Source organism: Eurypyga helias, unplaced genomic scaffold (assembly GCF_000690775.1).
Source record: "Eurypyga helias isolate BGI_N326 unplaced genomic scaffold, ASM69077v1 scaffold4803, whole genome shotgun sequence".
In the NCBI taxonomy this organism is placed as follows: domain Eukaryota; kingdom Metazoa; phylum Chordata; class Aves; order Eurypygiformes; family Eurypygidae; genus Eurypyga; species Eurypyga helias.
Genome location: NW_010239072.1, coordinates 27,420 through 49,721, shown reverse-complemented (window position 1 = coordinate 49,721; position 22,302 = coordinate 27,420). Strand labels below are relative to the sequence as shown.

At 40.0% G+C, this 22,302-nt stretch overlaps 1 protein-coding gene across 1 annotated transcript in view; it reads left to right on the top strand.

The window, feature by feature from the left end:
* Positions 1-454: 454 nt before the first annotated feature.
* LOC104506892 (laminin subunit alpha-3-like) overlaps positions 455-22,302 on the top strand; it is a gene marked incomplete at both ends in the record, with an annotated part of 47,772 nt that continues 25,924 nt past the window's right edge. Inside the window, 17 exon segments of the mRNA XM_010148013.1 lie at positions 455-593; positions 741-914; positions 2,173-2,315; positions 3,676-3,776; positions 3,897-4,050; positions 5,527-5,687; positions 7,925-8,033; positions 9,576-9,673; positions 11,690-11,855; positions 12,245-12,371; positions 12,462-12,601; positions 12,990-13,105; positions 13,609-13,820; positions 14,688-14,892; positions 17,388-17,532; positions 18,321-18,461; positions 19,853-20,017. Of these exon segments, the coding sequence (XP_010146315.1) occupies positions 455-593; positions 741-914; positions 2,173-2,315; positions 3,676-3,776; positions 3,897-4,050; positions 5,527-5,687; positions 7,925-8,033; positions 9,576-9,673; positions 11,690-11,855; positions 12,245-12,371; positions 12,462-12,601; positions 12,990-13,105; positions 13,609-13,820; positions 14,688-14,892; positions 17,388-17,532; positions 18,321-18,461; positions 19,853-20,017 (2,496 nt within the window).

Sequence of the window (22,302 nt, the reverse complement as noted above, 5' to 3'; positions counted from 1 at the left end):
TCTCTAGGAAACTGCAGGATCTGGTGGAGTAGCAGAAGGTTCGGTGACAGTTTGAGCTTTCTGCACACTCTGGAGCATTGTGTGTGATCTCGGACTAGGATCAGTGATCCTTGGCCTGGTCCTCGGGAAGACAGGAATATGGACAGTCCTTAATACCATATGTCTCGTTTATGGCACAGGAAGGGAAAATAACAGTAAAATACTACCCATGTCTCAAAATGCAGTATCAACACACGTTAGTTCAGCTATTCTGTGTCTTTCTAGATAAGCTTTTATTCTACAAGAGTCTTATTTCACAGGAGGTTTTGTTCCATATTCTTTTGTAAGCTGCTGGAGCCTTCCTTTTCTGTTATGGAGTTTGTCTTTTGCCAAATGGTTTTTCTTTCTCTGGGTGCTAGTAACAAATAATATACTTTCCTTTCCTCCTTTTTCCCTTTCTTTTTATTTTTCCCAGCCAGAGGTGGTTGTGCCTGTCACTGTGACTTCCCCTAAGCTCTTCCACCTAGTCCTCCACTATGTCAGCCTGGGCTCAAAAAACTCTAAAGGGAAGATCTCAATTGCTGAGGGAAAACATTTTGGCACTAATTATACTTGTAAGTGAATTAATTTTCTCACTAGGCTTGCCTGTCCTCCTCTGTCACACATCAGCATTGCCATTCAAGTATACACTTGTCTGCATGTGCGTTTTTTCTTGTAGGACTTTAGTATGGTGCTTGCATGGCTTCTGTTCCTCTCTTCAGCACTTTATGGCTGTTTTTGTTTATTAACTTCCATTTTTCAGAACGAAGTGAGGATAACTTTGAATGTGGAAAACTCAAACCTCTCCTTATTTCGCATTATCCTGAGATATATTAACGCTGGAGGTGAAACGTTATCTGGCCGCATATCTGCTTATCAATCTCGGCCTGAAACAGGTAGGTGCAGCTCAACGGCACAACAGATCAGGTGAATGTAAGAGCAGAGGTGCCTTTTCAAGGTGCACCTAAGTCAGATTTGTAAATGTCGCTTAAAATGCATCACTTTTAACAGTGTCAGTGCTTTTGTGCTTTTCCTAATACGTTTTGCTGTGTAATTGGCGTAGCTGTGTTTGCATGAAACCCCTGCTTACAGTAGCAATCAACATTTGGGTTTTTTGAATGTTTGCCAAACCTCAGGACTTTCACTTCTGCACTTGGAAGCTCTGAACTGTGTGTTTCATGAAGCTTTTAAAGAAGGCATAACAGCACTTATCTTGGTTTAGTTGCCTTTAATATTTCAGTTTGAAGGTGGGTTCTGCCTTCATTCCACGAATAATATTTATTTAATGATGAATCCAATCCACCAAGTTAGCTCTGACTACAGACCTCAGCAGCATGTGATGCCTTTTAGGCCCTGATAAAAGATAAGTACTCCATATCCTTCGAATGGTAGAGGCATACCAAGCCTATATTCGGAATTATCTCTTATTATGCCTAACCCCAGCATACTGTGGAATGTGGTCATAATTCAGGAATTTGGCAGAGACAAAACTGAAGACTGGGCAGATACCACTTAGCAGTGGCAGCATTTTGTGGTCAGGTCTGGCTTATACTGCCTGGGAGGCAGGGAACCAGCTTTTGTCTGTGTCCAGGGACTTCAAAGAGGAAACCTTTAATATTCATAACAATTGATCCTCACATCTTTTCTTTGATAAAGCATACTGCAGTTGTGTTCTGTTGTACATCATCTCTGCCCAGAAAGTTACCTTCAGTTACTGTCTGTAACTAAACATTTTGGATGTGGCTGAGAACCTCTACTGTCTGAAATATTTGGCTGCAAGCTGCACAAGTAGAGGCGTTGTGTCAGCTGAACGTGTCGTGGGTCAGTGCAGGGAGAGGTTGAATGGAAAATAAAGGAAGGGGAAAGTGAAGAATTGCGCATTGCAGAGTATTGCAAAACTGGCCATTACAGAGGATGAGCTCTGTTTTTTCTGAACCAGTTTGCTCAAGACTAATAAAAACAAAGGCAACAACCACTCCATACTGCATGTGGTTGAATGCACTGTTAATACATATTGACAGGAAAGCATTGAACAGCTCCTGTTAGACTAAGTTTAATGGATGAAATCATCAGTCCAGTGCCCTAAGCAAGTAGAGACATTTTGTACAGTCCCTTATTTTTTCACTTGATTTTTTTTTTTTTTTTTCCTGACAGGGGCTGCTCAGAGCAAAGCGTTTGTCTTCCCACCCAGCAAGGAGCCAGCTTTCGTCACAATCCCAGGAGAAAGCTCCATGGAGCCTTTCTCACTGGTTCCAGGCATGTGGACTGTCAGTATAATGGCAGAAGAAGTCCTCTTGGTAAGAAAACAATTGAGGAAGGCAGGGGCTTGAAGGTTGTCATCATAGTATTGCTCTGGATTGATATGTTGGGAAGAACCCTGCAAGCAATTGAAATTCAGTACTAGTGAAAAGAATACAGCAGCAGAATATCATTAGGAAAATTTACAGTTCTGCCTCTACTTTTTTTTTCTTCTCTGACTTTCATCTGCTCTAATTTTTCTGGTGCTTACAGACTTTAAGTCTATCCAGAATCCGAACCTTCAAATGATAAAGTAATATTAACATACAGCACAATCGGTTGAGCGTTAAGTGGTCACAGAAATTCATACTTTTTACACATCAGATGTTTTATTTAAACCTTGGCTCAGCCACAGATGACCAAGGCCTTAATTTCTTGACAAAGATTCTTCAGAAAAGTATTACGAGATGGGCTGCATGATTAGCAGGTCATTTTCATAATGTTCTTATCCTCCCATCATTACTCTCACTCACTGAAAAACTGAAAAAAAATTCTGACAGCAGTTCTGAGAAGTTGCTACAAAAAGACGAATTGAGGGGATCATTTATGAAAAATCTTAAACATGTGTGCTGGTTAAGCCATGACAACATCACAAAGACAGCACACTGAAATTCAGATGTATTTTGTGTAGGGTTAACAAGTAGCCAGTGTCTTTAGTCATTAAGCCTGGGGCCCTGTTAAATTTATGAAATACCACATAAAATGTTACTAAAGAGCTTGCAAACATATTTCTTGCTGAAAGTGACAGTACTTACTGTGTCTGGGTTTTTTACCAATACTTTTGAAAAGGAATTTATTGATGATCTTAGCCCAGCATGTTCTCACAATAACCATTTTCCTAAATAAGCTCTAATGTGTTAATTTAAAGAGGCAAGTCAGAGCAGAAATACAGCATTTGAAGCACAGCTTAATAGATTCCATGGAATATTTTTATAAAGTCACCTGGGATGCGTAAATCTCCCTTGTGAAGTCACGCACAGTTGAGTTATGTGCATGTGGATTGCACACACGGGTGAAAACTGCACCCAGCCAGCTGCACGTTACCAAGCCATGGGGAGGCTCCTTCATGAACACCGTCTTCTACAGCACATGACGGGAGAGTGGCTGCAGGGTTGCCCTGCTCACAGGACAGCTGCCCTCATCCCATCTCTGTGAAGGTATAAACAGAGTTAGGGAGACACAGGCTGATGTTACCGGCCCATGCAACAACAACAAAAGAAGCCATGTCTTGCAGATATTATCTGTAAAAATTATTTAAGTGGTTGGTTTTCTTCCTTGCTACATTATTGTGAAAGTCTAGAGATGTTCCTTTTGTAATTTTCTGCATGGTCTTGCATTCCTTGTATTCTTTGTTCTTAGGATTATATGGTGCTGTTACCTAGCGATTACTACGAAGCATCCATCTTGCAGATACAAGTTACAGAGCCTTGCACCTATTCAGGACACGCTTCAACAGAGCAGTCAGTATTTATGCTAGAGAATAAACCAGTGCCGTGGATTATTTTATTGTTATCCTGCTGCACTTGAAAACAATAATAATCCTGCCTTTTGTTTTGGTTTCGGTGTTTTTTGTGTGTAAGCTGCTTGCTCTATCAGCATTTGCCACTGGGCAGATTTTCCTGTGTCCTTGGATCAGAAGCAGCATATTTCAGACAGGGGGGAGAATACAGAAGAATACCTGTGCGACAGCCAACACCTGATCAACCAGCGATGTCCCATATCAGTGGAAGAGAGGTCAGATCTTGCCTGCTAATTGCAGTCCCATCTGCATTGTTGTCTCTAAACCTACTGGACTAAGATGGTTGCAAATTTACAGTTCAGGATCCCTTAAACAGACTCTGTGTTAAGTTCTGCATTTTATACAGAACTGTGTAAATGAATCAGTATTGGCAGATTTATAACTGTGACAAGGATGGACATTTCAATCTGACAAAAGTGCTTTATTACATAAAAATCCCTCTGCTTTAGGCCTTCTGGCTTGTTCAGCATACTGTGTCATGGCAGCAGAAATGGTATTCCTAATGTCACCCTCATGTTTTTTTTTGTTTGTTTCTTAACTAGCTATACTTATGTAAAATTACATAAAAATCCCTCTGCTTTAGGCTTTCTGGCTTGTTCAGTGTACTGTGTAATGGCAGCTGAAATGGTATACCTAATGTCACCCTCATGCTTTTTTTTTGTTTGTTTCTTAAATAGCTATACTTATGTAAAACACTTGCTTTACTAAAAAACAAGTAGAAATTATGCCACTGCTATAGGTCCATTGAAAGAGAAACATATGCTTTGTGAAATGAAAAACTGTACCAGAAGAGTGTTTGGTAAAAATAAGGTATTTTATCACATAGGTGATAATTACATGTAAAATGATTATGCCCTCTATTTCTGTGCTTGGATATTGCTTTGAAAAATACCAGTTGCAGCAAGAATACTTACATGCCACAGGCCTTGGTGCGTCATCACTGCTGCCTGTGCAAAACTTTACTGGTGTGAATAATTGCAGTGAAGTCAAGAGGGGTGTTGGCAGAATTATTTACGTGTTAAAGAAGTGTTTGTAGCCTAAGGAAATACTGAGAAAATCAGTTTAAATTTGAAAAGAATGATATAGCTAACTGTAAGAAAAACCTCTGTAACCACAGTACTTTCCATGTAACTACTTCAGAGTATTTTCCATCAAATATTTTTTTTAACTGATTTGTGCAGGTAAACTAAAAGAACAACTTGATGCTTTAGAAAGTGGCATTGGCTATTTGCTTTCACTCTTAATAGGGAATCAATATACTGCACTGCTCTGGAAGGGATTATGTTCCTGAAAATGTTTTTTTCAGTGGACAAATAAGAGTCAATTTTTATTTGCTATTAAAGATAGCTTAGAGATGACTGTAACAATGCCTTAGTATCATTGAAGTTTCCTCACTGGTTTCTGCTGAGGAGAAGAAAAATAATAGTATACTCATTTCACAGGCTTATCTTACAGCCATTTTACAACTGTTACAATGGCTGTTTCTTGAACTTGATTGACTCTTATTAGTGGACAAAGTGATATTTATAAGCATTGCCTCCATTCTGCTGGATGTCTTTTGCTGAGACAGGACGGGTTGGCCCTGAACTAATGCAGGCCAGCTGGCCCGCAGGGCAGGAAAAGGGAGCTTCTTGCAAGAAAAGAAGTGAAAAATCTAATGGCTTTTTTCTTTTTCAACAATCTTAACCTAGGTGGATTTGCAGATTACCATAAATGTTCCTCAAGTTGGTCGCTATGTTCTGGTTTTTGAATATGCCAATGAAGAGGATCAGTTATACACTGCCGAGGTGATAGTACATAGGCCTGGACCTGACACTGAAGGCAGAGTGAGAATATACAGTTGTAAATACAGGTAAGTCTTTCTGACGTAATCACTAAATGATTGAATAAATATTTGGGTTATAATTATACTTTTTATGTACTGGGATCCCTTTTACTATGTGGATTGTTCAAATTTTAGGGTGATTTAAAAGCAAGTATGTGATTCTGTGGGTATTGTTCAGATTTTTAATTCTCTCTGTGCGATCAGCTCATTAAATATTGCTACTGCTTCAGTGAAGTGTTTTCCTATACGAAGGGTTACTTTTTAATATATGTTCATAAATCCTTATAACCTATTCATCTCTGAGTCCAAAGGAAGAGCACCACTGTTGGCTGCAGATGCCTGCACTGTTTTTATTTAGTTAAAAGTGTGTCCAAGGGCTTTGGCTACAAAATATGTAGCAGCCAGTTTTACAAGAGTATTCCCACCATTTCTATTAAGATCTGCTGAAGCAGAAGTATAAAGGTCTCTGAAATTCTGAGTGTAGCCATCCTCTGACTATTAGGCTGTAGGCAAGGTATTCAGCCAAATGCTTCTTTATCCTTGTTGACTACTGAGGTTACTGCAGATGTTTCTGCACAAGAGGATTTGGCTGTCCTAAGCGAGACTCTCTTTAACACTTGAGCATTTCAGTTTATGACTCAAATTAGGATTGTTGTCCTGCAGATGTTTGTGCCCATGGGAGAGCCTGCCCAATGCCAGGGGACTGCAGACATGCATCCCCTTTTTCCTGTGAGCCAAATGTTTGGCAGGTTGGAGGCTTAGGGATATTCAGGATGAAATTGCCCAGTAAGAAAAATCATTTTCATCAGCATGTTTGTGATGCAGAGCACATGGAGCTATATGGAGCAGTGACCTTGTCAAGTTATTGTCAGGGAAAGCTCTTATTTTAGCCTGTTATGTAACACACTGCACCCCAAACTACTTGCCAGAAAGCTTCCATTTTATTGCTTGGGTTTTTTTCCCCCCCAAATGCATTTTATGGGCTAATTTTGAACATACTTGTTTGTTCATAAGATACACTAAGAACTTGCTCAGGAAAATACGAAGAAAGACCTTGCTACTTTAAGGTAGCAATGCAGCAAACTCCTGCTGCTGCCATATTGCATGAAGCTAATAGTCACATTGCAAGTATGCTGCTGTGTCATCTTTCCTAAACAAGAAACTACAAGTCTCTTCTGTTAAAAAATTAAATCAAGAAATGGCACAGTGAGGTACATGCAGCTAAGAGTAACTTGTAGAATCAGGAATATATCGTACCAGGCCTTCTTACAGCTCTATGAGCTTGATTATTCCCAATAAAACATTTTAAGAGAATCAAACACTGCAAGCTTCCAGCAAATTATAAATAAGGGACCTGTATTTCTCTGTTCTTAAATTTCCTTAGCCCTGAGTTGACCTTATTTCTGAGCTGTGCTTGGAAGAAGAGTGAAACTTCCATATTCTCTGATTCCTAGAGGAGAAAGAGAGAAGCAGTTGTATGGTGGTTACAGCTTCTCACCCACAGCATGCTGGCTGGCCTAGCTGAGCAGAAGAAAGAAAATAAATTAAAGTCTTATGAATTCTCTTTAGCCAAAGTGAACTGTTGCTAATTTTGTCAAGTTGCAGGCATCATGCTCCTGAACAAGGTTCAAAGGCTTTAACAGGACTCTTGCTCCTAGTATGGTTTTGTCTTTACCAAAGGTGCTCAGCCAGTCAAAGGTAGCCAGTAAGAGGCAAACCTTCATTTTTTCACTTTTCTAGAGGAGTATCTCATTGTGCAGAATCGCTTCCTAAAATCAAGACTTGCCCAGCTGACATTGTGTGGGTGAGAGTTGCTGATCCACGCCGTCAATGGTACGGCGCAGTAGTGGAAAGCAGCAACTGGTGCATGTGAGCACCTCGAGAAGCACGGCCCGGGGACAGAATATACGTTACATGCCACATCACACAGCTTGGGAAACTCTGCAAATAGTGTTTATATGCATCTGTCTGTTCACATACTATTAAAGAAGTAGCTCAAATGGAGATCTGCGCTGAGGTCTGGAGGTTTGGGCTCTGGGTAGGTCAACCCACAACGGACAAGCAGTATTTTGTAGGTGTTGTATCCTTTGTCTCACTACTGTGGGTGCTGCATTTTGTCCAGTGGCCAAAGGTCACTTATGGCCCAGCAGCATGCCTAGGCACCAGTGGTGAGCTGGCCAAAAGCTAGGCAGCTGAGGTAGACAATAGCAGAAAAAACGTGGCAATGCCAGCAGGCTCATTTTTAATCCTGCTTTCTGTCTCAGTTTCCTTTGTCGCAGCTTTGTAGTCGATGACAGGAATCGCATTGCAGTCTATGACCTCCTGGCAGATACAAACATCCATCTTAAGGCATCATCAATTAATTTTCTTCTGGTAAGTGTGTTGGTTTTTTTTTTTCATTTGTAATACTTATTCCCTGGATGGGTAAAGAGAGATACTTGTCTCCCTGCATTCGCACACTGTATGATAATGTGTGAAACGACCTATGTTAGATGCTTGAAGATGTTTCTCTATATTTACTCAGAGAACGTTGAAGGAAACTTGATCAGTCTCAAAGATAAACAGAAATTTTCTTTTCTTGGCAAGGTTTTTTCCAACTCTCTTGTGCCTTATTTCAGTTCCCCTCTCTCTTCTATGTGTAAACTTCAAATTAAAAATCTTCTGTTAGCTTTCATATTTTGTCATTATTTTTTTCCTTATATTTATGGTTTTTTTGAATCCTCTATACTCATATGGGAGTTTCCTGGGTCTCTTACAAAATTCAGGCAATAAATGCATTCATTGCAGGTAATAAATGCATTCATTAATCATATAACGTTTAAATACTTAGAATAAAAAGCCTTCACTGCCCTCTTTTGGCCACACTAGGAATACGTTTTTCTGGACACTGAATTTTCTTCTATGTCGTTTCTGGTTTTCATTTCAGAAACACAGGGTGAGTTACACAGTTGGTTAAAATCTAGAGTTGAAACCCAGCTATAAACATACAGTAGTTTTGCAGAACGGTTAGGATTAACAGCTGATACAGGCTTTCTTCATTTCATGAGGCAGTGTTCAGTGTGAACAAATACCATTTAAATTGTCTGTTAGCTCCCTGCAACAACTGCTCTGCTAACAAGATCCATATCCAGAAGACATTGATACTATTAGTCTCTATTTCCACATCTGGAAGACTCTTATGCTAAGAATCTCTGTATTTTCATTTCTAAATCCTATTTTTCATTCTCTGAATGTTATTGATATATATTGATACTCTTTGTTGATGTATAGTGGTAATCTTTATTGATATATATTGATAGTCTTTATATATTGGTAGACTTTACCTCACACTGGTGCATACGAGCTGTCTAAACCCAGCTACCACAGCTTCATTTGCTCATGTGCGTTTTAGTTTAAAAAAAAAAAAAATCTTATGAGGTCTCACCAGCTTTTAAAATGAATTCTGAATCCACTGGGAGAAATCCTGGTGTCACTGAAATTCATTCCTAAGGACTTTGTGTGAGTACGTGTTCGTGCCTTCATTCCATAATGCCTAGGAATTCCCCCAGAGTCCGGAAGTTTCTAACACCACAGATGAGGGCTTTTCCCTCTCACCTCTGTATGCTCTTTGGCCAGCTGCTGGTCCCACAGGCTGGTCTTCCGTCATTACCATTGCCACACATATACTAAAGTTTTCATTTATTTAACATCTCAACAGCCAACATTCCTGTAAGAAGGACAGAAAAATGCTATTCGCCACAGGCACTCAGGTGCAGGCAGGTAACGGGATCCAAATTCATGTGGGAAGTCCATGACAGAACACGGCTTTGGGCTCAGGTCTCCCTATACTGAAATTAGGCTCCATCCTTCTCCTTCAGGCCTGGCCCTGCTCTTTACCATATTAATTGTTAATTGTGCCTTGTGCTTATTTTTCAGCACAAGGTTTGTATTATTTCAGCCGAAGAATTTTCTCCAGAATATGTGAATCCTAAAGTACAGTGCATAGCTGCTTACAAGAGCACACATGATGGAAGGTAACGGGCTCGTTTTTATCCCTTGTGCTTTCTGAAAAGGACCTTGCAAGGCGGACTAAATGGCATTTTACTTCTTTTGAGTGAAGTTTTCCTCAGTGACTCACAGGCCATATGTAAGCCACTTTTGCAAAGTAGTTACTTGTAAAAAAAGCTGAAGTGTTACTCTTAATCTAGACAGTCTTTGCCCAGGATTTTGTTAATACTGACCTTTTCCTGGCTCACCTGAACTGTGGAGTTAGAAAACACACGTCTTTCACATGCTATGCAGTACTATAGCTGTCCAGGTGGAGAAACATTGCCGCTTTGGTGGCCTGAAATGCTTAAAACTCTGCCTGGAGTTTCATTCTGCATGTTACTGCTTCAGCTGTTCCAAAATAGCTTTAATTTGTCATTAAGTAAGGGATGGGACTGTTCTTTCAGGCACAAATTCCACTAGCTCAACTTGGCATCACCAAAGTACTCAGCATGTAAACCCTCACTTCACAGACAAGCCATTCCCTTGTCCACTTCACAGTTTTATTCTTTGGACCAGAGAGCAACTAGCACTGCAGCTTCCAAATCAGGGAGCCCCACGTTAAAGTTCCTGTTGCTCTCCCCAGGATGTCCCTCGTGATGCTACTCCCAAGGCTTCCTTCCTACTGATCTGGCAGTGGGAAGAGCCTCGGAGTAAAAGTAAATGTCATTTGCAGGCCTTCAGAGGCAGAAAGCATTGGTGACTGGGTCTAATAGTTTTCCAGACGGTAGCTGCTAATATAATGGTTGAATTGAAATAGGAAGCAGAAAAATCTGGATAGTAAATTGACTAAAAGCATGTGACTGTACTGGCTTCCAAGCATGCATAGCATTGAATTGCAGCTTTCATTCTCCTGCTCAGTGTTACAACTGAAAAGTAGCTCTCTAAGACTGAAGATACATGTCCTCACACCAGAGGTATTTTGTATTCCTACTTATTTATATTCCGAGTTAAATGGGGGAAAGAAGCTGGCTGAAAAACATCATTTGAAACAAAGCTTATGTAGAAATTTGTGCCTTTTACTTTGATTTTGTGCTGTTTTGTTTTAATCTCTTGTTATATTGACATAGTGTCCTGTATGTTTATGTTCTGTTATTATGACCATTACCTGGCAGCATTTTTGCCTTCCTGAAATGTTTAGTGTTCACCAAGTTGTGAGATGCAGAGTCTTGGCTCAGCTTAACAGTGTTGTAAGTAGACGCTACATGTGATTTCCCAGGCAGGCCTGGCACACACATCTCAATTCTGGCCCTGAAACATAACTTGCCATTCCAGTTCTGGGCCTGTCTTCAGCAAAGATTAATCATTGTCTGTTGAGTACTTAAGAGAACTGAACACATACCGGCAGGAAACCCTCAAAAACCATTTTCTCCTGCAGTCTTGGAAAATATGTCTCTCAGTCAAGTTTTTCAGAATTAAATATACCAAAGAAGAAATAGTTAAACACAGCAGTGAACGAATAAGGATACTTTCAAGGAGCACTGTTATTTATTTTTGTTCCAGTTCTACAAATATTTGAAGGTATACTTAACTTCTAAGTACTTAAGTAGTCCCATTGACTTCAGTGGCGAAACTTGCATGTTTAAAGGATACACCTAGGCAAATATTTGCAGAACTGAGAATTCAATATTAGTACAGGTTCTGGTGAATGTAGCTAACTGGATTTACTAAAAACTATTTAATTGGGGTTTTTTTAACACTCTTAGTTCTCTTAGGTTTCATCTACCTTAGCAAAATCTTTTCATTGAAACTGTTCAGCTTGTGGAAATGTTGAATGAATAAAATCAGTTAATGTACATTTTCCCCTTTATAAGTTAAATCCATACCTCTTGTTTTTATTTACTTTCTGATCATTTGCATAGAATCCAGAGAATGACAGGGGTTACTACTGTATTATTGTACTGCAGTCTAATGTATTGACTTTTGTGAATCAACAGCTTTTCCTTTTATGATGCTTAAGTTTGTCCTGGTCCCAAGAGTAATCCCTATAATTCTGGTTTTAGTGCAACATGCATTCCGTCAGTGTACGAAACTCCACCAGCGGCTTTGGTTTTGGATGCATTCAAGGATGGGAAAATTTCTGAGGTGTGGAGAAATATACCGTATGACCCACCGAGTGCCCCTTTACCTCCTGACCAGGTTAATAGAGTCACCTTGACGCCGTTACAGGTATCTCATATTTTGAGAATACAGTTTCCTAAGTCAGAAAGTATGTTCTTAGTAAAGTTAAATAGATGAAAGACTTAAAAATCAAGACTGAATGATGTGATATGATCAAAATGTTGCAGACTGAGTAAGTCACCAAGACAATATACAGAAAGAGGAACAAAAATCCCAGCTTCTTTCTAAACTCCACGGTAGTCTCAGATTGCAGAAGATAGGATGCACATAGGAGCGTGCAGTTGTAACACCATATTCTTTAAAGTTATCTTTAGCTTGCCGAGAGATGCTAAGCCCCCAGTCTTTCACTGCGGGTAGGTGGCACAGAGCACAGCTCACAAACCCCAAGGGTATTTCACAAAACAAATATGCTACCAGAGCTGTTCTTGTTTCCACAGAACCAGATTACCTTGAGCGGCAGAGTGCCCCGCTTGGGCAGATACGTATTTGTGGTACATTTTTATCAGCCAGCACACCCAGCGTTCCTCGTGCACGTGCGTGTGGATGCGGGACATGTGTGGTTGGGTAAGCAGCTGGATTTGATCTAACCTCTTTCCTTTCTCAGCATTTTGGCCCATGGAGCATTTTTTGGCATTATGCTTTTTTTTCTTCTAGGTTCCTTCAATGCTTCATTCTGCCCTCATTCCTCTGGCTGTCGAGATCAGGTGATTGCAGCAAACCAAATTGAGCTTTATGTTTCTGAACCTGAGGTCTCTGTTACAGTGATGATACCTGATGGAAGAACTCTGGTTCTGGTACGTTTATTATTTGAATGTACTTGGACATGTTTTTCTTGGTTTCACCATTTAGAGATAGATGCAAAGATGAAAGCCAGAAAGAAAGATTTTTGTCTTTTCATGTTGAGTTTCAGATTTTTAGGTTCTTGTGCACTGCTTCTGTTTTATTTTAAATTTTTAAGATACTATACACCGTTCTTACTGTACACAGCTTGTAGCATCACAATGCTGGGGGGGGGAAGATAAGTATATTTTCTTATTTTTTTAATTTATAATGTTACGGGGTTTGAGAAAATGCAGACAGTATAATGAAGCAACATTTAAATATATAAATACTTTTAGCTTGTGTCTTGTGCTTTACTCCAAAATGTACAATTTAGCTTTCTTGTTTTTGTTTTGTTTTAAGGAAAATGTCGTAGTTGTTCCAGCAGAGACCTACAGTTACAAAATTCTTGACAAAAAGACAGTGGACAAGTCATTTGATTTTATCAGCCAATGTGGAGGAAACAGTTTTTATATTGAGTAAGCACCGCTTTCTGAAAAACTGAACGTTGACAACAAGCTGAGAATTAATATTACTTTTACTCTGTATTAAAGACGTGTATAAAATCCCCATCATTGTCCTACATTAAAATGCTTTTCATGGCTTATGCTGGGCCATTAAATTTCCATGAGTCATTTTCACCTGACTCTATTGTAAATGAAATGTAAAGGTAGAGCTTTATTGCTCATAGCACAAAAGAGGGAAATCTATGTCATCTTTCTGGCTTTGGTATTTCCATCTTTGGTATTTTGCTTGGCATGTCTGAACTGATATGACTAATACTGCTTTCTTGAAAAAAATTTCTTACCTGTTTGTTCAAAGCCATTCACCACTACTTTAATTAAAGTATATCCTTGCATGTGTACTTATGCCATCCTTACGTCAAAGAACTGTTTGAAAGACAGGACCCTAATTTACTGAACCATTGCAAAGCAGTGGTAAAGTGCCAGTACTTACATGATTTATATTTCAATTTAAATAGCCCAGAAGGATCATCGGCCTTCTGTAAGGACTCTGTAAGGTCACTAGTGGCTTTCTACAACAACGGAGCCCTGCCATGTAATTGCCATAGCGCAGGTGCCACCAGCCCTGCTTGCAGCCCCCTGGGAGGACAGTGTATTTGCAGACCTCATGTCATCGGTCGCCAGTGCAGCCGATGCCAAACCGGCTACTATGGATTTCCATTCTGCAAGTGTAAGTACATGCTCAGACCTTGTCAGTGCTGGAGCCGACCTTTTATGTCTCGTCTGATTTTACTGCAGAGGTGCCACAGCTTTGTGTTTCTTTATAAGGCTCGATCCAGTTGAGCCATCTTAGATTTAGCATAGCACAGCTTTCATTTTAACACAGAAGTAACCCTAATCCCTTAAAGTACACCCAGTTCACAGTGTAGTGTGCCTCACCTGTGTTGTCTGATCAGGTGTAGCAGGCTTACAGTTTTACTGGTTAAAATCCATATTGCCACTCTTTCAGTCAAACAGATTTTTCTGCCCTGACAGCAAAATCATTTCTAAGTTACTACTGTTGTATCCCAGCTTCTACCCTCAAGACTTTCCATGTGTAATCAGAGCCAGCATTCTTAATTCCTCTTTTTCTGATGTTATTCTTAATAACATCAACAGATTTATAGATTACACCAACAGTCTTCAGCTGCTTTCCCAGATATTATTCTCTATGTTTATTAATGTTACTTTGTAAAAGTGGTGCCCTCAACATCAAAACTATTTGTTGTTTAATGCTTGGAATTTTGGGGAACCAGTAATTGTGCCTGTGGTGAAGTTAAACAACCAGTCTATGGAAAACAGCCAAGATATCAAGCTACTCTTTGAAACTACCATTACAGTCACATAGCTGGTTTCCATGACCTTGGTTTGTCTGTGTCTCACATGATTGTGATAGTTGAAGTCAAACAGGCCATCTGAGCTTAAAAACTAGTGAAAGAGAGAGCGGAGTCATGTCCTTTATACATATAGGCTGTGTGTGCTTGTTTCATGTGCAGGTTTGGTAAGAGTTGACCATTGTAAGCTGTTATTAATGTGTGGAACATTTGCTTTGACCTAGTGTGCAACTGTGGGCAGCGTCTTTGCGATGATGTGACTGGTAGGTGCATTTGCCCTCCACGAACTGTGAAACCAAAATGTGAAGTGTGCGAGAAACTTCACTTCAGCTATCACCCCCTTGCTGGCTGCGAGAGCTGCAACTGTTCAGAAAAGGGAGTCGTTAATGTGGCAAGCCCAGAATGTGGAAAAAACAATGGGCAATGCAAGTAAGTTTGGGTTATGTGCGTTGTAAACAGCGCATGAGTAGTTTGCTTCACCCTTGCTCTGCGGTATTTGGAGGGATGTGGGAGACTGATGATGGTGAATAAGGATTTAAGTTGTGCTTGGCGATAGTGAGGACTTGGCTGTTTTAGGGATGCCTGCAGTGTTTTAGTGGAAACACAATTTGTGCAGGGAACTGATGGTGGGATTTGGGATTCCTGGGCTTGCATTCTGTTTGCCAGTGACATGCCATGTCACTCATGCTAAGTCCCTGAATCTCTGTCCATCCCATGAAGAAGCTCAGATCAGAGCTCCTGAGATCTGGTCATGTACACCATTACAAATGATGTACATTATCTCCCAGATTCTTAAGATTTTGCAGTTGACCTTCCACAGTCTGATGTCTGGGTTTCAGGCCAGTGGCATTTTCAAGTCCTATAAAGCTTGAAAGTTTGCAATGAGTTTTGAGAAACTGATGATGGGTACTGCCTGTCTGTTTGGAAAATATTGTTCAGTTGGAGCCATAGGTGATAATTGCCCTGAAAATTATGACTTCTGTGTGACATATGCTTATTTTCCTGTAACTCAACATACTAAAATAAAATTAAATTCTTTACTTCTATTCTTATTTATATCCACTAAAATATATATAGCTTACAGACATAATCAAAGGGGGTAATCTTGAATTCAGGTGCTGGAAGTATTAGTATAGTTGAACTTTTCTATTATTTCCTTGGGGAGATCGAGTCCTTAAATAGTAAGTGCAATTGCCTCATAGCCAGTAAATTGGGTAAGAACAGGATTAATTCAGTTTGACTGGTTTGGCTATGTCTTTGCAGGGTCCTAACATGGAGAGATATCCTTCTTGCTCTGCCGTTAATCCTGCAAATATGACAGAGAATAGCATTTTTCGGAGAATACTCATATTATTTCCTGAATTTAAATTTTTTTCCTAAGTCTGTCCTTTTCATAGGAAATGAGTAATTGTCTTATCCCAAGGGCAAAACAAGGATTTTCACATGTAGAAGTTGGGGTTCAGTGTTAAAGTACTCTCTGTCTCATTAGTCTCTGCTCTCATTTTCCCCAAAAGATGTAAAATAAAAATAAATACTTTGCAAAAAATAATAAAATAAATACTTCAGTCACCTAAACCCTAACATTTCCAAGAAAAGGATTAGGATATTTCTACTCAAGTAAAACTGAGAATACTTTATGCAGAAATAGCCCGTTTTTTGCATTTTAATGAAAAGCTGTATTGCCTGTATGTAATGTTGGTAGTTTTCAGGTGCTGCCCAATTGGTAATATCAAGGAAACAACGTTTCTGAAGCAAAACTTAACATTTGGCAAATGCTTATGGAAGTCTATAGCTAACTACTACATTCTGACTAATACCTTTCCTTGGGTGCATTACATGAAGTTCAAAGTCCCCACCCAGCTCCTGTTGTCTGCGAGGGTGGGAGGGTAATGCATTCAGGCGGATTCTAAGAAACCTTACCCGTTGTTTGGTGAATTGCATAATTGCTTTCATATTATGTGACGCGCGGTCAACCTCGTCTGCGTAATTTAACTGTTTATTTCCATTAAAGTTGTAGTGTTAGTGCACACAAATTTGGCGCTGAGAGCCACGGGAGACTCCACCAACTTGCTGAGACTTAAAAAATTATCTTAGCACGTCTAAAATGTAAAGGTGTGGATGGTGGTGGTGACAGACGTTCTTTATCAATGGATCTTTACTGTCTTGAACCCTCCTTTGGTCAGGTGCAGACATTACCAGCATAATAGACAGAAGCAAGAGGAATCATCAGACCTACATTTTCACTAGTTTTATCAATCTGTGGAAGTTTATTGTAAAGGTAGGGCAAAGTAGATGCTGCCACTGAAAGATGTTCTCTCTTATCACAAGCCTCATTCATACTTCGGTGGTGTTTTTTACATCTTCTATACTTCACCTAAGTAAATCCAGGGCATTTAGCCTCACTGTGAGCAAAGTGGATTTTATCCTTTGGGAACAGTTGTAAACTAACCCAAGCCTAGTGGCAGGTTGAAGTCCCCATGATTATTCACGTCTGGGATTCTCCACCTTTTTGTTAGCAGGCGAATGCCCTGAGAAGTGACCAGTCAGAACATACAGCTATAAATCTTCTTCCAGCTCCGCTTACGTGTGTACAACATACGTGTTTCACACTTCACTGTAGAGAGAGAGTAGTTCTGCACTGCAAGCACTGAATAGCTGCAGAAGTCTGAGTCCATTGTAAGCATCTGTAGCCTTCAAAACCAAATCCATTCCTAATCAGGTCCATAGCCAAATAAAACATCTCACCGTTGGAATCTGAGAACAATGCTAACCTGCTGCTCTGTTTCTCCATGGAAGTCATAAAGCTGTGTCTTAACCATGCCATCACTTCAATGATTAACCTGTCTTCTGTTTAATCTCCCCTTCCTCAATCCATTCCTGCCTCCCCTATTGACTCCCTCCCCTGTGTTTCTTTGTTGACAAAGATGCAAACCAGGAATAAAAGGACGGCAGTGTGATCAGTGTGCTCCTGGTACTTACGGTTTCCCCAACTGCGTGCCGTGTAACTGTAACAGGGATGGAACAGAAACGGATGTTTGCGATCCTCAGACAGGAATTTGTATCTGTAAGGTCAGATGAATCGAATTACTTCCACATTCACAAGCACCATTTGCACATCAGTGACTATTTCATATTTAATGGGGTGAATGAAGTGAGTTTATCACATTAAGTTTTTAGGAAGAATTAAATGCAGCTGTACAAAACCTCACACCTTGCAGAATATGCACAGAGATTATCATGGTAGCAGTTAAATGCCGTTTTTTAAGGAGTTCAGTACCTGTCAGTTTTAAGGTAGTCTTAGGCTTTGCAGAGTGTTAAGTGCTACAAAGTACATGTCCATTGAGTCACTGAAGCAGTCTGTGCCCTGCACAGATCTACTTTACCCATCTGCATCTCAGCCTCTGGATGTTAACCAGGTCTCATGCTCTTTTTAGCTATATTAAGTCAGTTGACATTTTACCACATCATTATATCCAGGAAATCTTCTTTTGTTCTGACCTGCATAATTAAATGTGATAAATGTGAACTTTCACAAGTGACCTTTTATATCGTAGATTTAGAAAAGCCAGCAGGAGGGTTTTGGCAGGGAAGTTAGCAGCTGTCGCTGACTAATGTTTATTACTCAGGGGTTCACTTTTTAAACTGGAAAGACAGCTCATAACTAAGGTAGTCTCCAAGAAGTCAGTTTTATTTACATCTGGAATGTGGTTTATCCACATAATCACCCATTTTCATTCACGTTTCCGTGCATTTAAATAAATATTCTTTCAGAAGATTCGTTTTATGTGCAGTAGGTTTTGTGGGCCTCACCAAAACCAAAAGGAAAACTGAGATTTCTTTTAACTATACCTTAACAGGAGAACATTGAAGGTGCAGAATGTGATGTTTGCCGACCAGGATCCTTTTATCTGGACCCTTCTAATCCCAGGGGATGCACCTCCTGCTTTTGTTTTGGGGTAACCAGCAACTGTCGCAGCACAAATCGTCGTCGAACCAAGGTGTATTCAAAAGGTTTTTTTCTTTGCTTTCATGAACCTGCATTTATTCCATTAAGGAAATGCCAGATTTCCTCCAAAACTGAAAATTTGTTTTAATAGTTTCTGAGGATGAGAAATATTCTGCAAGCAGTTGTGCAGATTTAGTGCAGCCTTGTTAAGCCTCAGGTTGTCTGAAAGTGCCTTTCAGCAGAAATGGCCATCTTCATGTGTTTATTTACAAATCACTAGTGGGACTGAAGTTGAGCTGGCCTCCTACTGCTTTATCTTCAGAAACCAGTTCATCATTATAGTCAATGGTGTCCTTTAAGATCCTTCAATAAGCACGTGTCATTTTACATGCCTGTATCATAGGTGCATTTTGAACCTGTGAAATGTGTGTCACATTCCACAGAGATTGTAAAAAATGTCTTTCTTCCCTCCCCATAAAAAAAGATATGACATCAAGCATGAGAAAAGGAGAAGATAGATTTTTAGTAGCCAAAGTGAATGGTAAGATGGCTGAAGACTGAAAAAAGAATGACCAAGTGCCTCAAACAATGCAAGAGAAAGAAAAGAGCAAAGCAGAGCCCTAGAATGATGGATGAGGACTTTAGGCTTAGACATAGACTTGACACAATTCAAGTTGTGGCACTTTATTGTTTACATGCAAAGTATGAAAATCTGGCCTCGGTGAAGTCAGTAGCAAACTTCTATTTGCTTTAAGAAGATTTCCTCTGGTGATTACTTGCCCACCAAAGACTGTTTTTGACAATGTGTCTATGTTTATCTTTTATTGCTCTGGCCAGCCAAGGTCAACCCACCACAGAACTGTTCTGATACCTAAGTGTGATGCTTTCTTTCCCCCATCATAATGATAAATAACAGAACGTGTGAACTTTCATGAAACGAGCCATGACCATAAAATATGTGCTATTAAGGAGTTAGAATAGTAGGCTACATTGTCTGCATCCCCAAAATATCCTGCCGTGTCCCCTTACCCAGTTAATGTACCACAATGTGTCCATGCTCTGTATTTTAAGTTAGTGTCCTTGGTTTGATTTTTGGAATGGACTTAAAAGAAGTACCTCCAGATTATGTCATTGGGTTTGTGTACACAACTCCTAGTCCCCTCCAGAAGGGTTATGCCTTTATGTAAGTCAAGGCAGAACTTGGTTTGCAGCTGACAAACCAAATGCCTGCATCCCAAGTAGCTTTGGCACATCTGTCCCACTCATGCTCTCTTTTGAGGTTCTTTTAACCTCCACTGGGCAAAGATCTTAGGCTGGCTCTGAAGAGGTTGAATTTCATGCTTGGAGAATTAGAGGCTAAAAAATTTCTCCTTATTACTTGGTGCTGGTAAAGTTCAATAAATGATGAAACAAGCTTTGATTTCCTTTATGTATTTTTATTAGTTCGTGGACATGAGAAACTGGCGCTTAGAGGCCGTGGATGAAAATATTGACATTCCAGTCACTTTCAATCCAGTCAGTAATAGTGTAGTGGCTGATGTTCAAGAATTGCCTGCTTCAGTGCATAGTTTGTACTGGAAAGCACCGCCATCTTACCTGGGAGAGAAGGTAAATGACACCTAGCTAGTCTGTTTTAATAATACATATTCATTTTTTTGCCAGCATCATTGATAAACAGCTGCCGTGTTTTTCTTAGGTGCATTTCTGTCTCTTCCCTCATGAGATTCTTGTATCTCTTCTCTGATATGCTGGGAATCACAGCATTTGACTTTTGAGTACAGTGTTAAAATTATAACCAGTAATGCAGAAATTAATAATCTTGCTGGGTGCCAGGGAGGTCTTTTATGTGAACAGCACGGTCAGGAGCTGTGGTTCAGAGAACTGCTACCTTCAGCCACTTCTGGGAGACCTGGAACACACAGAGCTTGCCAATGTGCCGAAATACCCTTTAGACTCCCTAGAGCACCTCCTGGGCAGATTTCCAAAAGGTGGTTACGTGCTCACTGGCACGCAAAAGAACCCACCTTCTTGCTTTCAATATGTTGCTTGGGAAGAGCAACACCTGGTTTTCTAACCTTTGTGCTCTTTGAAGTGCTTGCTGCTCTTTCTACCCATGCATGGGGACAGTCTCTTGCTCACAGTTAACACCCAGCAGCATTTCAGCCAGGGTATTACACTGACCAGGAGGACTTTGCCAGTGGTGCCTTGCAGGACCAGAGCCCCCAGGTTTTCCTTGTTCCCACCTCTGACAGTGCTGATAGTTGCTAGCCAGTTGTAGGGCACACAGGCTTTTCAGATGCAATCCTACTGTCACACAAGTGAAGCAAATGGGATAGATGCAAGAGCATTGAAGTCGGTACAATTTTTGAAGTTCCTGTTGGTCCTCATTTTAAGGACTAGAACAGTATTTTTCAGCCTGCTCTCCTATGCTCAGAGGTAAATACCTTTCAGCTGAACAGCACGTTTAGTTCAGGTGCTTTATGTTAATGTTCTAGGGGCTCCTGTTTCAATGTCTGTGAATTCTTTTTCAAAGAAATTTCATAACAAAGCTATATACTACAGTGTTAATCCCAAAGAGCTTTTATTGTTCCCATAACAAAATAAGAAGCAGGCAATAACCCTTTTTAAACACAGCTATTAAGAGCAGGGCTAAGAGTTTTATGTTGCATGTCACAGTATCAAACTAGGCATGCCATGGCTTGCTTTTATTTACAGTGGCAATGCTGTAAATAACATAGTTCTATTTTTGGATCTGCTTTTACTGTACACTGTGTCTAAGTGTATATTTTAGCACAGGCAATACTGCAGTCGTGAAAGCTCCTTCCCCCTCCCCCAGTGCTATCTTGCTAGTTTTACAAGCTCATAAATTTACCAATTATTCACATTACTGTATTCTGAAAATGTCAGGTTTTGGTCTACTTCCAGTGATAGCACCTCTTTTGGAAAATGCAACAAGATCACTCCAGATATTTTGCAGTGTGATGAGGGTATAAATACTATTTTCCATTCTCTTAAACCTTTTAACTAGTTTCACTGGAACATTAATACTTAGAGTATATTTTCTTTCCTCTCTCTATCTTTTGTTTACAGAGTTAAAAGGGAATCAAATGTAGAATCTGTAGCAGTGCTGAAGCTAACAGTCATTGAGAAAGCCAGATCACATTGTCCCCTTTTTCTGCTCTTGTGTATTTTAACATTCTATTTAATAGACCAGTCAATGTTACAAAATAAATACCATGCATTCAGAATACAGGGGCTTGTTTAGAACACCAATATTTCCCATTAAAAAAACCTTAAAAGCAGTAACATAACAGCCTGTCACATGGTGCAGTCCTAAAATGTGTGTTAAACAGGAAGTTAGCTCTAATTTGAATTTCCTTGTATTTCTGGAGAAAAAAAATATTTATACAGGGTGTTTTGATTATATTGGCAAAATATAGCCAGCGTTCCAGATGATGCTTTTGAAAATGCAGTTGGCTAAAGAAAATAGCATTAATTAGGGCCCTGGGATCCAAGGAAATTTAGTATTGAGATGTTTGTCTTTTCTTTGTAATTCGTAAAGAGTATGTGGAAAGGGGTAGAACATACTTGCCTAAGTCATTGTTTTGGGCAGCAGAATATGTATTTGGTTGGCTTTGAGGCTGCCTGTGGTCACCTGTAGTTGAGCCAAAAGAAGTGTGGTTTCAGCTCAGCCTAGAGCAACGGTTTGTTTGCAGCAGAGCTGATGTCAGTAGAAGTCATAATCATTATCGTAATAGTATCGTCACAGAATGGTTCGGGTTGGAAGGGACCTTAAAGACCATCTAGTTCCAACCCCCCTGCCATGGGCAGGGACACCTTCCGCTAGACCAGGTTGCTCAAAGCCTCATCCAGCCTGGCCTCCAGAAGAGGGA